We start from the raw sequence: 15524 nt of genomic DNA on the forward strand, positions 1-15524 counted from the left end.
GCACCAAAAACACAGCTTCTGATCCACATCCAGGCCCCAGAGGCCTTTCCATGGTTTACTCCAGACATTTCACATGTCATGGCTTAGTCCACTGACAGCACGTCAACCCCAATATACCACATTGTTCTAATTCATTCTATTCCTTGCATATCTTTCCCCTTCCTGTATGTTCAGGCCCCAACTGCAGAAAATCTTTTTCACTCTATCCGTCCACCTCCATTTTGGTGTCACGTTTCTCCTTTTTCCCACGACCTTTGACACATATATCCTCTTTGTCAGTCTTTTCCTCTCTCATTCTCTCCATATGTTCAAACCATGTCAGTGCATCATCATCTGCACTCGCAACCACACTTTTCATTACCACACATTTCTGTTACCCTTTCATTACTTACTCGATCAAACCACCTCACACCACATATTGTCCTGAAATATTAAATTTCCAACACATCCACCCTCCTACGTACTACCCTATCTATATCCCATGCAGCGCATCCATATGACACTGTTGGAACTACTTTTACTTCAAACATAATCATTTTTGCTCTTGAGGTAACATTATCTCCTTCCACACAAACTTCATTGCTCCCAGCATTTTTACCCCCTATCCAACCCTGTGACTCACTTCCACTTCCATGGTTCCATCCTCTGCTAAGTTTGCTCCCAGATATTTAAAACACTTCTTCCTCCAATTTTTCTCCATTCAAACTTACCTCCCTATTAACTTGTCCCTTAATCCTGCTGAACCTAATAACTTTGCTCTTACTCACATTTACTCTCAACTTTCTCCTTTCACACACCTTACCATAGTCAGTCACTAACCTCTGCAGTTTCTCACCTGAATCAGCCACCAGTGCTGTATCATCAGTGAACAACAGCTGACTCTCTTCCCAGGCCCTCTTATCCGCAACAGACTGCATGCTTGCTCCTCTTTCCTAAACTCTTGCATTTATCTCCCTAACCACCCCATCCATAAACAAATTAAACAACTGTGTGGACATCACTTACACATTCCGCAAACTGGCATCCACTGGAACCAGTCACTCTCCTCTCTTCCTCCTCATACACATGCCTTACATCCTTGGTAAAAAAGATTTCACTGCTTTTAGCAACTTACCTTCCATGCCATATATTCTTAAAACCTTCCACACAGCATCCCTGTCAACCCTATCATATGCCTTCTCCAGATCCATAAATGCTACATGCAGGTCCATCTGTTTTTCTAATTATTTCTCACATTCTTGAAAGCAAACACCTGATCCACATATCCTCTACCACTTCTGAAACCACACTGCCCTTCCCCAATCTGATGCTCTGTACATGCCTTTACTCTCTCAATCAATACCCTCCCATATAAATTTCCAGGAATACTCAGCAAACTTGTACCTCTGTTGTTTGAGCACTCACCTTTATCCTCTTTACCTCTGTACAATGGCTTTATGCATGCATTCCTGTAATCCTCAGTCACTTCACAATGATCCATACATACATTGAATATCTTTACCAACCAATTTGATTAACTTGTTCATGGATAGGGTGGTTAGGGAGGTCAATGCAAGAGTTTTGGAGAGAGGGCCAAGTATGTAATCTTGTAGATGAAAGGGCTTGGGAAGTGAGTCAGTTATTGTTTGCTTATGATACAGCGTTGGTGGCTGATACAGGTGAGAAACTGTAGAAGTTGGTGACTGAGTTTGGTAAAGTGTGTGAAAGAAGAAAGTTGAGAGTAAATGTGAATAAGAGCAAGGGTATTAGTTTCAGTAGCGTTGAGGGACAAGTAGATTAGGAGGTGAGTTTGAATGGAGAAAAACTGGAGGAAGCGAAGTGTTTTAGATATCGTGGAGTGGACTTAGGAGCGGATGGAACCATGGAAGTGTCACAGGGTGGTATAGGGGGCAAAGGTTCTGGGAGTGTTGATGAATGTGTGAAAGGCAAGAACATTATCTCAGAGAGCCAAAATAGGTATGTTTGAAGGAATAGTTGTTCCAACAATACTATGGTTACAAGGCACTGGCAATAGATAGAGTTGTACATAGGAGGGTGGATGTGTTTGAAATGAAATGTTTGAGGACAATATGTGATGTTAGGTGGTTTGATTGAGTAAGTAATGAAAGGGTAAGAGAGATGTGTGGAAATTAAAAAAGTGTGTGGTTGAGAGAGCAGAAGAGGGTGTATTGAAATGGTCTGAACACATGGAGAGAATGAGTGAGGAAAGATTGACAAAGGATATACGTGCAGTGGCGGAGGGAAGAAGGAGAAACGAAAGAGCAAATTGGAGGTGGAAGGATGAATTGAAAAAGATTTTAAGTGATTGCAGACTGAACATACAGGAGGATGAAAGGTGTGCAAGGAATAGAGTGAATTGAATGATTTGGTATACCGGGGTCCAATGTGCTGTCAGTGGATTGAATCGGCATGTGAAGCGTCTGAGGTAAACCATGGAACGTTGTGTGGGGCCTGGATTTGGAAAGGGAGCTGTGGTTTGGGCATTATGCATGCATTCCTGTAATCCTCAGTCACTTCACAATGATCCATACATACATTGAATATCTTTACCAACCAATTTGATTAACTTGTTCATGGATAGGTGGTTAGGGAGGTCAATGCAAGAGTTTTGGAGAGAGGGCCAAGTATGTAATCTTGTAGATGAAAGGGCTTGGGAAGTGAGTCAGTTATTGTTTGCTGATGATACAGCTCTGGAGGCTGCTTCATGTGAGAAACTGCAGAAGCTGGTGACTGAGTTTGGTAAAGTGTGTGAAAGAAGAAAGTTGAGAGTAAATGTGAATAAGAGCAAGGGTATTAGTTTCAGTAGCGTTGAGGGACAAGTAGATTAGGAGGTGAGTTTGAATGGAGAAAAACTGGAGGAAGTAAAGGGTTTTAGATATCTGGGAGTGGATCTGGCAGCAGATGGAACCATGGAAGCGGAAGTGAATCATAGGGCGGGGGAGGGGGCGAAAATCCTGGGAGCTTTGAAGAATGTGTGGAAGTCGAGAACATTATCTCGGAAAGCAAAAATGGGTATGTTTGAAGGAATAGTTGTTCCAACAATACTATGGTTACAAGGCACTGGCAATAGATAGAGTTGTACATAGGAGGGTGGATGTGCTGGAAATGAGATGTTTGAGGACAATATGTGGTGTGAGGTGGTTTGATCGAGTAAGTAATGTAAGGGTAAGAGAGATGTGTGGAAATAAAAAGAGTGTGGTTGAGAGAGCAGAAGAGGGTGTTTTGAAATGGTTTGGGCACATGGAGAAAATGAGTGAGGAAAGATTGACCAAGAGGATATATGTGTCGGAGGTGGAGGGAACGAGGAGAAGTGGGAGACCAAATTGGAGGTGGAAGGATGAAGTGGAAAAGATTTTAAGTGATTGCAGACTGAACATACAGGAGGATGAAAGGTGTGCAAGGAATAGAGTGAATTGGAATGATGTCATATACTTTGGTCAACGTGCTGTCAAGGGATTGAACCAGGGCATGTGATGCATCTGGAAACGTCTGTTGGGCCTGGATGTGGAAAGGGATCTGTGGTCTCTGTGCATTACACATGAGAGCTAGAGACTGAGTGTGAAACGAAGCTCAAAGGTAAAGGGGAAGAGTGGTTTGGGAATGTCTTGGGAGTAAAGTCAGGGGTTAGTGAGAGGACAGGAGCAAGGGAAGGAGTAACACTACTCCTGAAAACAGGAGTTGTGGGAGTATGTGATCAGAGTGTAAGAAAGTAAACTCTAGATTGTTATGGGTAAAACTGAAAGTTGATGGAGAGAGATGGGTGATTATTGGTGCATATGCACCTGGGCATGAGAAGAAAGATCATGAGAGGCAAGTGTTTTGGGAGCAGCTGAGTGTGTGTGTTAGTAGTTTTGATGCACGAGACCGGGTTATAGTGATGGGTGATTTGAATGCAAAGGTGAGTGATGTGGCAGTTGAGGGAATAATTGGTGTACATGAAGTGTTCAGTGTTGTAAATGGAAATGATGAAGAGCTTGTAGATTTGTGCTGAAAAAGGACTGGTGATTGGGAATACCTGGTTTAAAAAGAGAGATATAGATAAGTATAGGTATGTAAGTATGCGAGATGGACAGAGAGCGTTATTGGATCACGTGTTAATTGATAGGCGTGCGAAAGAGAGACTTGGATGTTAATGTGCTGAGAGGAGCAACTGGAGGAATGTCTGATCATTATCTTGTGGAGGCGAAGGTGAAGATTTGTAGAGGTTTTCAGAAAAGTAGAGAGAATGTTGGGGTGAGCAGGAGAGTAAATGAGCTTGGGTAGGAGACCTGTGTGAGGAAGTACCAGGAGAGACTGAGTACAGAATGGAAGAATGAGAACAAAGGACGTAAGGGGAGTGGGGGTCGGAACGTGATGAAATAACACATGAAATAACAACCCCCTCTCCCCGCATGTGCAAGAGGTAGAGCTAGGAAAAGACAACAAAGGCCACATTCGTTCACACTCAGTCTCTAGCTGTCATGTGAAATGCACCAAAAACACAGCTTCTGATCCACATCCAGGCCCCACAGAACTTTCCATGGTTTATCCCGGTCACTTCACATGCCTTGGTTTAGTTCATTGACAGCACATTGACCTCTGTATACCTCAGTTGTTCCAGTTCATTCTATCTGTGCTCACCTTTCATCTTACTGGATGTTGAGGTCCCCATCACTCAAAATCTTTTTCACTCCATCCTTCCATCTCCAGTTTGGTTCCCCCTTCTTGTTACACCCACATGACACATATATTCTGTTTTTTAACGTTTCATCTCATTTCTCTCCATTTCAGTATACTCTCTTCAGCTATCTCAACCACGTTTCTTTTTTACCACTTTCTTGAATAAACCCCCTCACAATACATAATGTCCTTAAACATTGCAATTTCCAGCAGATCCACCCATGTTTTTTATCCATATGATATTGTTTGGACTACTATTCCTTCAAACATAACCATTTCTTGCCCTCCCAGATAACAAATTCTCTTCACATATTCTTTAGTACTACCAGACCCCCCGACCCTATGACTTGCTTCCCTTTCTCTAATTTTTTGCTTCATTGTCCACTCCCTGGTGTCTTAAACACTTCAGTGACAGTTTTTCTCTATTTAAACTAATACTCCAACTTACCTATCCCTCAACCCTCCTAAACCTAATAACTTTGCTCTTACTCACATTTACTCTCAACTTTCTCCTTTCACACACCTTACCATAGTCAGTCACTAACCTCTGCAGTTTCTCACCTGAATCAGCCACCAGTGCTGTATCATCAGTGAACAACAGCTGACTCTCTTCCCAGGCCCTCTTATCCGCAACAGACTGCATGCTTGCTCCTCTTTCCTAAACTCTTGCATTTATCTCCCTAAACCACCCCATCCATAAACAAATTAAACAACTGTGTGGACATCACTTACACATTCCGCAAACTGCATCCACTGGAACCAGTCACTCTCCTCTCTTCCTCCTCATACACATGCCTTACATCCTTGGTAAAAAAGATTTCACTGCTTTTAGCAACTTACCTTCCATGCCATATATTCTTAAAACCTTCCACACAGCATCCCTGTCAACCCTATCATATGCCTTCTCCAGATCCATAAATGCTACATGCAGGTCCATCTGTTTTTCTAATTATTTCTCACATTCTTGAAAGCAAACACCTGATCCACATATCCTCTACCACTTCTGAAACCACACTGCCCTTCCCCATTTAAAAATTTGGGTAGGGGGTTTTGATCGAGAAATAATGTAAGGGTAAGAAATTGTGGAAATAAAAAGAGTGGGGTTTAAAGGAGCAAAGAGGGGGTTTGAAATGGTTTGGGCACATGGAGAAAATTGAGGGAAAATTGACCAAGAATATATGTGTCGGGGGGGGGAACGAGGGAAATGGGAGACCAAATTGGGGGTGGGAAAAAAAGGATAAAAAAATTTTAAATGATTGGGCCCGAACACAGGGGGGAAAAGGGGGAAGGAATAAGTGAATTGAATGATTTTGGGATACCGGGTCAAGTCTGTCAAGGGGTTGAACGGCATGTAAGCAAAACCTGGAAATTGTTGGGCCTGGTTGGAAAGGGACTGTGGGTTTTTTGGGATTACATGAACTAAACGAGGTGAACGAAGCCCGGTTTTTAAAAGGGAAATGGGGGAGGGGGGGTTTATTCCCTTTTTTGGGAGGGACAGGGGAATAATAAAACAGATGTGAATTGTTCTTTTTAAATTATTGTTGTTTGTAAAATAGTTAAAGAAATTGGTATTATTTTGCATAGCTGCAAAAGCGGAGACAGCGACAAAGCAAAATAAATAAGTAAATAATATATATCCCTGGGGATAGGGGAGAAGAAAACTTCCAACGCAATCCTCACGTGTCGTAGAAGGCGACTAAAGGGGATGGGAGCTGTGGGCTGGAAACCTTCCCCTCCTTGTATTTTAACTTTCTAAAAAGGGAAACAGAAGAAGGAGTCACGTAGGGAGTGCTCATCCTCCCTGAAGGCTCAGATTGTAATGTCTAAATGTTTTTGGATGTAGCCAAGATGAGAAAATAGGAGAGATAGGTAGTGTGTTTGAGGAAAGGAACCTGGATGTTTTGGCTCTGAGTGAAACGAAGCTCAAAGGTAAAGGGGAAGAGTGGTTTGGGAATGTCTTGGGAGTAAAGTCAGGGGTTAGTGAGAGGACAGGAGCAAGGGAAGGAGTAACACTACTCCTGAAACAGGAGTTGTGGGAGTATGTGATCAGAGTGTAAGAAAGTAAACTCTAGATTGTTATGGGTAAAACTGAAAGTTGATGGAGAGAGAGGGGTGATTATTGGTGCATATGCACCTGGGCATGAGAAGAAAGATCATGAGAGGCAAGTGATTTGGGAGCAGCTGAGTGTGTGTGTTAGTAGTTTTGATGCACGAGACCGGGTTATAGTGATGGGTGATTTGAATGTAAAGGTGAGTAATGTGTCAGTTGAGGGAATAATTGGTGTACATGAAGTGTTCAGTGTTGTAAATGGAAATGATGAAGAGCTTGTAGATTTGTGCTGAAAAAGGACTGGTGATTGGGAATACCTGGTTTAAAAAGAGAGATATAGATAAGTATAGGTATGTAAGTATGCGAGATGGACAGAGAGCGTTATTGGATCACGTGTTAATTGATAGGCGTGCGAAAGAGAGACTTTTGGATGTTAATGTGCTGAGAGGAGCAACTGGAGGAATGTCTGATCATTATCTTGTGGAGGCGAAGGTGAAGGTTTGTAGAGGTTTTCAGAAAAGAAAAGAGAATGTTGGTGTGAAAAGAGTGGTGAGAGTGAGCGAGCTTGGGAAGGAGACTTGTGTGAGGAAGTATCAGGAGAGACTGAGTACAGAATGGAAAAAGGTGAGAACAAAGGAAGTAAGGGGAGTGGGGGAGGAATGGGATGTATTTAGGGAAGCAGTGATGGCTTGCACAAAAGATGCTTGTGGCATGAGAAGCGTGGGAGGTGGGCAGATTAGAAAGGGTAGTGAGTTGTGGGATGAAGTAGTAAGATTATTAGTGAAAGAGAAGAGAGAGGCATTTGGACGATTTTTGCAGGGAAAAAATGGAAATGACTGGGAGATGTATAAAAGAAAGAGGCAAGAGGTCAAGAGAAAGGTGCAAGAGGCGAAAAAGAGGGTAAATAAGAGTTGGGGTGAGAGAGAATAAAAAGATATTTTGGAAGGACGTATATAAAGTGCGTAAGACAAGGGAGCAAATGGGAACTTCAGTGAAGGGGGGTGGGTAGTGGGGAGGTGATAACAAGTAGTGGTGATGTGAGAAGGAGATGGAGTGAGTATTTTGAAGGTTGGTTGAATGTGTTTGATGATAGAGTGGCAGGTATAGGGTGTTTTGATCGAGATGGTGTGCAAAGTGAAAGGGTTAGGGAAAATGATTTGGTAAACAGAGAAGAGGTAGTAAAAGCTTTGTGGAAGATGAAAGCCGGCACGGCGGTGGGTGTGGATGGTATTGCCGTGTAATTTATTAAAAGAGGGGGTGACTGTATTGTTGACTGGTTGGTAAGATTGTTTAATGTATGTATGACTCATGGTGAGGTGCCTTAATGTATGGATGACTTGTGGTGAGGTGCCTTAGGATTGGCGGAATGCTTGCATAGTGCCATTGTACAAAGGCAAAGGCAAAACCTTTCTTGTCTGTGCTTCAGGGAGTGATTTTAGTAATTAACAAAAATTTGATGCCTTTACCACATTAATGTGGGCCATGAAAGGTTTCTGAATACTTAATGATTCTGCAATATTGCTTTCCTTGTAAGGGAGTTTAAGAACATCAGCAGTATTGTGTTTGTGTATGTGAGAATTAGCACCATGGGAGTGTATCACCATTGGCTTTTGTCCACTTGGCTGGAAATTTCATTGTTCCATAAGAGGAGGCAACTGTTGCTGTATGTTTGCTGAGGGTTAGGTCATTAGACATAATTATCCCAGGGTATTTCATTATTAAGTTGGATTTTTAAAGCTTGTGTCTGTCTGTCCAATATTGTAATGTTTTTGAGGTATTTTACCCCATACTTACTGGTGGAGGTGAAACTTTTCCCTAATGAAAAAGGATGCCCTTCTTTGGTTGTGGATCCGTGAAAGAGTTTAAAGAGTTTATCTTTTTCTTTGTAGCATTTTAAATTCTCTACTGACATGGATTTCATATATATCACGGTGTCATCTTCAAGGATGAAGTGAAACTCAATCTCGTTCATGACAACATAAGGATAAAGAATAAAGAAAAGATAGGTTGCAGGTACAGTCACTTATGGTACTGAGCTTTTTACCATAGTGGTACTGGAAGTCGCATGATTACAACTGGTTTTTGATTGTGACATTTTTTTACCATTTACCAACTACTTTGTACATTTGTACATTTTATATTGTCATTTTATATTTATATTGTCAGATATCTAACATTTCTCATGTTAGTGAGGTAGCGCCAAGAACATATGTGCAAAGGACACATTTGTTCTCATCCATTCTCTAGTTTTCATGTGCTGTGCACCAGAACCACAGCTCCTTATCTAAAACCAGGTCCCACAGACCTTTCCATGGTTTATCCCGGTCACTTCACATGCCTTGGTTTAGTTCATTGACAGCACATTGACCTCTGTATACCTCAGTTGTTCCAGTTCATTCTATCTGTGCTCACCTTTCATCTTACTGGATGTTGAGGTCCCCATCACTCAAAATCTTTTTCACTCCATCCTTCCATCTCCAGTTTGGTTCCCCCTTCTTGTTACACCCACATGACACATATATTCTGTTTTTTAACGTTTCATCTCATTTCTCTCCATTTCAGTATACTCTCTTCAGCTATCTCAACCACGTTTCTTTTTTACCACTTTCTTGAATAAACCCCCTCACAATACATAATGTCCTTAAACATTGCATTTCCAGCAGATCCACCCATGTTTTTTATCCATATGATATTGTTTGGACTACTATTCCTTCAAACATAACCATTTCTTGCCCTCCCAGATAACAAATTCTCTTCACATATTCTTTAGTACTACCAGACCCCCCGACCCTATGACTTGCTTCCCTTTCTCTAATTTTTTGCTTCATTGTCCACTCCCTGGTGTCTTAAACACTTCAGTGACAGTTTTTCTCTATTTAAACTAATACTCCAACTAACCTATCCCTCAACCCTCCTAAACCTAATAACCTTTTCCTTTACTCACGTTTACTCTCACCCTTTTTTCACACACTTTTCCAGAGTCATTCACCAACTTATGCAACTTCTCACTCAAATCTGCCACCAGAGCTGTATCATCAGCAAACAACTGATGGGCTTCCCAGGCCCTCTCATGCCTTACATATTGCATACTTGAACTTCTCTCCAAGACTTGCACATTTTCCTCTCCCCCACCCCAACCATACACAAATTTAACAGCCATGGGGACATTACACACCCCTGCTACTGATTGACTTTCAGTTGAAACCACTCACTTTACTCCCTTCCTATTTTTACATGCCTTACACGTTTGATATAAATTTCTCACTGCAGCTTTTCTCCCACACGATGTCTTGTTAAGACCTTCCTCAAGGCATTTCTCTCATCCCTGTCATAAGCTTTCTTTAGATTCTGAATGCCACATACAAATCCATCCATTTATTTCTCTTTAGTATTTCTCACATTCTTTAAAGCTAAATACCTGATCTGCATCTCCTACCACTTAGGAAACCACACACACTCTGTAATCTGATACTTTGCACATGCCTTCACCTTCTCATCTCGGTCGCTTTCCCATACAGCTTACTAGAAACATTCACCAGACTTGGACCTCTGTAATTTGAACTCGCTCTTTTATCCCTATGCAATATGGCATTATTCTTGCTTTCTGGCAATCCTCTGGCACCTCACCAAGATCCATATATATACATTGAAAGCCCTAGCTAACCAGTCAACATAAATCACCCCCTTTCTTAATAGATTCAACTGCATCACCATCCACTCCAGCTACCATGCCCCATTTCATCTTATGTAAGGCTTTCACTACCACTTTTGTCATCAAACCACCCTCCATGACTTGCATTTTGCACACCACTCCGATCCAAACATCTGATATCGATCCAAACATCCGATAACCTATATCTGCCACCCCGTCATCAACCTGTCATCAAACACATGCAGCTGTCCTTCAAAATACTCACTCCATCTTCTTACTTCATCACTACCTGATTTCAATTCCACATTTGCCCCTTCAGCAATGTTCCAATTTATCTTGCTTTTTGCACATTCATAACTTCTCCCAAAAGATTTCTAGTACTTGTCCACCCCAATTCTCAGCCTTTTTCAACCCCTGCACCTACCACTTTCTCTTGTGCATGTATTCATTTGCAGTCCCTAGTTGTATCAACCTTACCTCTTGAATTCCTACCACTTACTCTTCTAAATGTAATCATTTGCAGTCCCTATGCCCCTCTTTTTCTCTTTCACTAGCAACTTTACTTTTGCATCCCACCTTTTCTAATCTGCCCACCTCCCACCTTTTGCATATGTTTTATCTATATCTATATCTCAGATGCCTCTTTACTCCAGGAACTCTCTCAAGGGGGTGGTGACCGCAATAGAGTCTCTATAACTAGTGAACCCCAGTGCCTCTTGTCAGCCATAAGTTCCTCAACAGTTAAGCCCACTGGCATAGGGCCTCTTGTGTTGTGTTTGCAGAGATTCCTACTTAATGTTTCTACTGACTACTAATGCCTAATATTCTAACTTACTACTACTACTGCCAAATGTGTCTACCTAATATTTTCACCTACTACTACCCAATACTCCTGCCAAATGGTTCTACCTACTACTACTACCAAATGTTTCAACCAAATACTTCCTAAATGTTCCTTCCTGCCTCTGATGCCTAATTTTTTAACCTAATACTCTTGGCCTAAATGTTCATACCTACTACTAATACCTAATGTTTCCACCTAATATTACTGCTTAAATGTTCCTACCTACTGAATATACCTAATGTTTCAACCTAATACTTCTGCCGAATTGTTCTTACCTGCTACTTCTGTTTATTGCCCATACCATTTTATCAAAAGACAGGGCTAGTGTATAGCGCGTATGGTTACATATATTTAAAACTTGTGCAAAGGGTGTTTAAATGTTTGCAAAGTGTGAATGAATCACCTTTTTTTTTTTTTTCCGGAGCCCCAGTAATCTGGTCAAGCAACTGAGAAAGGAAAGATCCCCTTGCCATGAAAACATGTTTGCCCTAAGTGTTTTAGATTGGTCAGCTATGTAGAGTGATAGTTTGCCTCATAGGACTCTCTCAAAGATTGCATTAGTGTGCGATATAAGTGCTATTAGTCAAGTTTATATTTTTATTGCTATGCTTTTACCTAGTGGAGTGGGGCAGCGTGAAATATTTTTGTGCTCATTTTTTTTATCTTGATATTTTTTGGCTCGCAGAATACTGATTTTTTTTTATTTCAGGTGTCTGGCAGTCATTTGCAAAATCACTATTTTCTGTTTTTAGGAGCCGGTGGAGTTTGTGGCCTTTTATTTACATTTTGCACTCAAAAAGTACCCCACCCCACAGGAAACAGCATTGCTACCCCCTGCTTCAGCAAGGTAGCGCCAGGAAAACAGACAAAAAAGGTCACATTCGTTCACACTCAGTCACTAGCAGTCATGTGTAATGCACCGAAACTACAACTCCCATCTGTATCTAGAAAAATCATAGAAGTTATGGTTCCTACATTTCATTTGGAAGGCATGGAATACTTTACAAAATGTGTTATGCACAGAAAGAGAACACCTTAAACACCAACATCTTGGTTGCTGTTATTAGAAGCACCATGGGATGCTCAGAAGAGAAATTCAAAGTTTAATGGACAAGTATCTACGAAGTGTACCAAACAAGCCGGGCTGTGTGGGCTTCCAATAGCTTGGTCATCAAACAACCCAACTTAACAGCCTTGGCTTGTCCTGGTCTGTGGGGTTAGAAGACCAGGGCATAGCCCAGGCTTTGGGGATAGAAGACCACCAGATTTGGTGTTTACCAGGTTTTAGATTATCATTTCAACTTTCCTCCCAGACAATAATGTATCTTTCCTTAAAATCTTTGTGGTGTGTGTGTGTGTGGTGGTAACACTATTGTTCTTCAAGCTTTGTCATATAATTGTTCCTCATACACTTGAGACTGTAAAGCTCTAGTTCTTTTAATCTTTCATTGTTATAGATGGAAGGTATTAGTGCAGTGTTTAAGGGATAGGATGCACTGTTAAATGCTTTCAAGAGGAATGAAGTTTACGTTTTTGTTAGAAATAGATCGGCGAGCAGGGATCAAAGGTAGCCCAGAGGTTTGCATTAGGGCCATAAGAAAATACAGGAAATAGGGCAGAGCACTTGGAACAGGCTCAGAGATGTAGACAGAAAAATAGAGGTACAGAGGCAGAGTCATTCAGAGTTGAATTAGAGGAAAATAAGGTTCCAAAAAGATAGGCACTATTTTTTGGAGAGATTAACCAAAAGGTTCTGTTGCAAGTTACTGATGTTTTTGGTTAAGGCCAAGAAACTAGGTTTACTTTTTTTTTTTTTTTTTTTTTTTTTTTTTTTTTTTTTTTTTTTACTACTACTACTAAAACAGCTTTGCAATGACTTTGAGCAGAAATTAATATAGAGTGAGATGTATGGGAAGGGAAGAGTTTCCTGGGCTGATGTGCTCTGTCCCTGATGTGACAGGCATCAGATTGGGAGTACTGAAACGAGATGACATAACATGACTGGCGTCAGATTGGGAGTAATCATACCATGAGTTGAGGCTTATCATGGAACATGACAGGCATCATGGAACATGACAGGCATCAGATTGGGAGTAATCAAACCATGAGTAGAGGACATAACAGGAAAGAAAGCAAAGAAACTAGTAAAAAAAAATTTTTAGGAAATACTTTTATAATTTCTGGTGGATGATTGGAATAAGGTGTCTGAAGATATGGTCGGTGTAGACAGCACACACAAATGTAACTTATATGATGATTCTCAAGTGATAGGGTCCCATGAGTGTAAAATAGTTGTGTTGGTAATTGCATTGTGTGAGATATGGCCATTGAGTACTGCACATTGAGTGTAGGTGACAGTGAGTGGCAAATATCTCATAGGTTAGATTTTTCTCACGTTTATTCAAAAGTTTGATTCGAAGTTTGTTTTTATTTCAGCCCAAGGACATTATCCTGGAACGTTTAAAGCAGCTTTCTGGACCCATGCTTGATCTGCTTCCAAGGGAAGAGGCGGTTCGGAAGTTTTCTAATCACTGCAGACTGTGGGTTGGAAATCTTCCTCTAGACATAAAGGAGGATGATGTGAAAGAGCTTTTTAAACCCTATGGGGAGTATGATGAGGTGTATTTTGACAAAAACAAAGGATTTGCCTTTGTGCGCATGGTAAGCTGTGTTCTTCCTTTTGTATTTGAAAAATTGAAACAAATTTGTGAAGTTTTATGTTTTATATTTTTAGCCTCTTCTGATAACTGTAAGCTTTGAAGTTATGTCTGGACTTCATAAACATTAAGCAAGTACCTATGTTTCCACAGGACTTCAAGAGTAATGCTGAGAAAGCACGCCAAGAGCTTCACCTTAAAGATTATAAAGGGAGACAGCTAAAGATACGTTTTTCTTCACCTGGCACTGCACTCAAGATTCGCAATCTCTCAACTTGGGTGACAAATGAGCTTTTGGAGAGAGCCTTTTCGGTAAGTAGGAGGATGTTAACTTCTTATCCCTTACTTGATTTTCCTCTCCACTCGTGTGGTTCTCATTTCTTCAAGTTTGGTAAGTTTCTTTAACCTCACAAATTTCAAGGTGTATAAAGATTAAAAAAGATCACTTCAGAAGTATATATTGTCCACAACATTCACTCACATAATGTCTAGTTTTGTATGTTTTAGCACAACATGCTAAATAGTGGTAGAACGAGTTGCACTACATACTTGTCATCTCTTACGTATACCAAAAATATTTTTTTTAACTTGTGAATAACATTTCCAAAGAGGATGAAATACTTGGGCAGTAAAAATAAGATATACATACATAGATGAATAAATTAATGAATAAGTAGACATCCAATGTATTTAAGACAATAGAGAATGTTAGGATATAGAATTTTAACCATTTTTAAACTTTATTCCTGAAACCACCACCACCATTCCCAGTCTTTTTGTAACAATACCTAAGGCCTGAGCTAACCTATAAAAACCTTAGTACTAGTCCTGCTTGAAATGAGATGAAATTGCCATTATCGAACACAGTAAAGAAGATATTTGATAATCTGTTTACTAGTACATAAAAGTAAACATGGAAACAAATGTTCATCATTAAAATGTCGTTTTGTCAAAGTTTTCATGGAGGACTAGTGCTGAGGTGTTGAACCAATAGATGATGCCAAATTGGAGGACTCATGGTTAAGGGATTTGTTGATAACTTATGAAACTGACGCAGATATATTGCAAGAACAGTATTGAAAAAAGTACCCAAGTTTGAACTTCACGTAATTCATTGATTTTTCATATGTTTGTGATGACATATATGTTAATGTTCTATTTTATATTTATTTTATTATACTTTGTTGCTGTCTCCCGCGTTAGCGAGGTAGCTCAAGGAAACAGATGAATTATGGCCCAACCCACCCACATACACATGTATATACATACACGTCCACACACGCACATATACATACCTATACATCTCAACGTATACATATATATATACACACAGACATATACATATATACACATGTACATAATTCATACTGTCTGCCCTTATTAATTCCTGTCGCCACCCTGCCACACATGAAATGACAACCCCTTTCCCCCGCATGTGTGCGAGGTAGCACTAGGAAAAGACAACAAAGGCCACATTCGTTCACACTCAGTCTCTGTCTGACATGAATAATGCACCGAAACCACAGCTCCCTTTCCACATCCAGGCCCAACAAAACTTTCCATGGTTTACCCCAGACGCTTCGCTTGCCGTGGTTCAATCCATTGACAGTACATCGACCCCGGTATACCACATTGTTCCAATTCACTCTATTCCTTGCATGC

At 40.6% G+C, this 15524-nt stretch overlaps 1 protein-coding gene across 10 annotated transcripts in view; it reads left to right on the forward strand.

The window, feature by feature from the left end:
- The window catches only part of LOC139749089 (uncharacterized), a 364613-nt gene that overhangs the window by 56268 nt on the left and 292821 nt on the right, over positions 1-15524 (forward strand). For all 10 annotated transcript variants that reach the window (XR_011712885.1, XM_071662627.1, XM_071662634.1 and 7 more), the window contains 2 exons: positions 13642-13866; positions 14016-14174. Coding sequence is in view for 9 of the 10 variants with exons in the window: in XM_071662627.1 (XP_071518728.1) it covers positions 13642-13866; positions 14016-14174 (384 nt within the window). In the remaining variant the exon portion in view is untranslated. The remainder of the gene's footprint in view (positions 1-13641; positions 13867-14015; positions 14175-15524) is intronic.

Source organism: Panulirus ornatus, chromosome 6, assembly GCF_036320965.1.
Source record: "Panulirus ornatus isolate Po-2019 chromosome 6, ASM3632096v1, whole genome shotgun sequence".
NCBI classification, from domain to species: domain Eukaryota; kingdom Metazoa; phylum Arthropoda; class Malacostraca; order Decapoda; family Palinuridae; genus Panulirus; species Panulirus ornatus.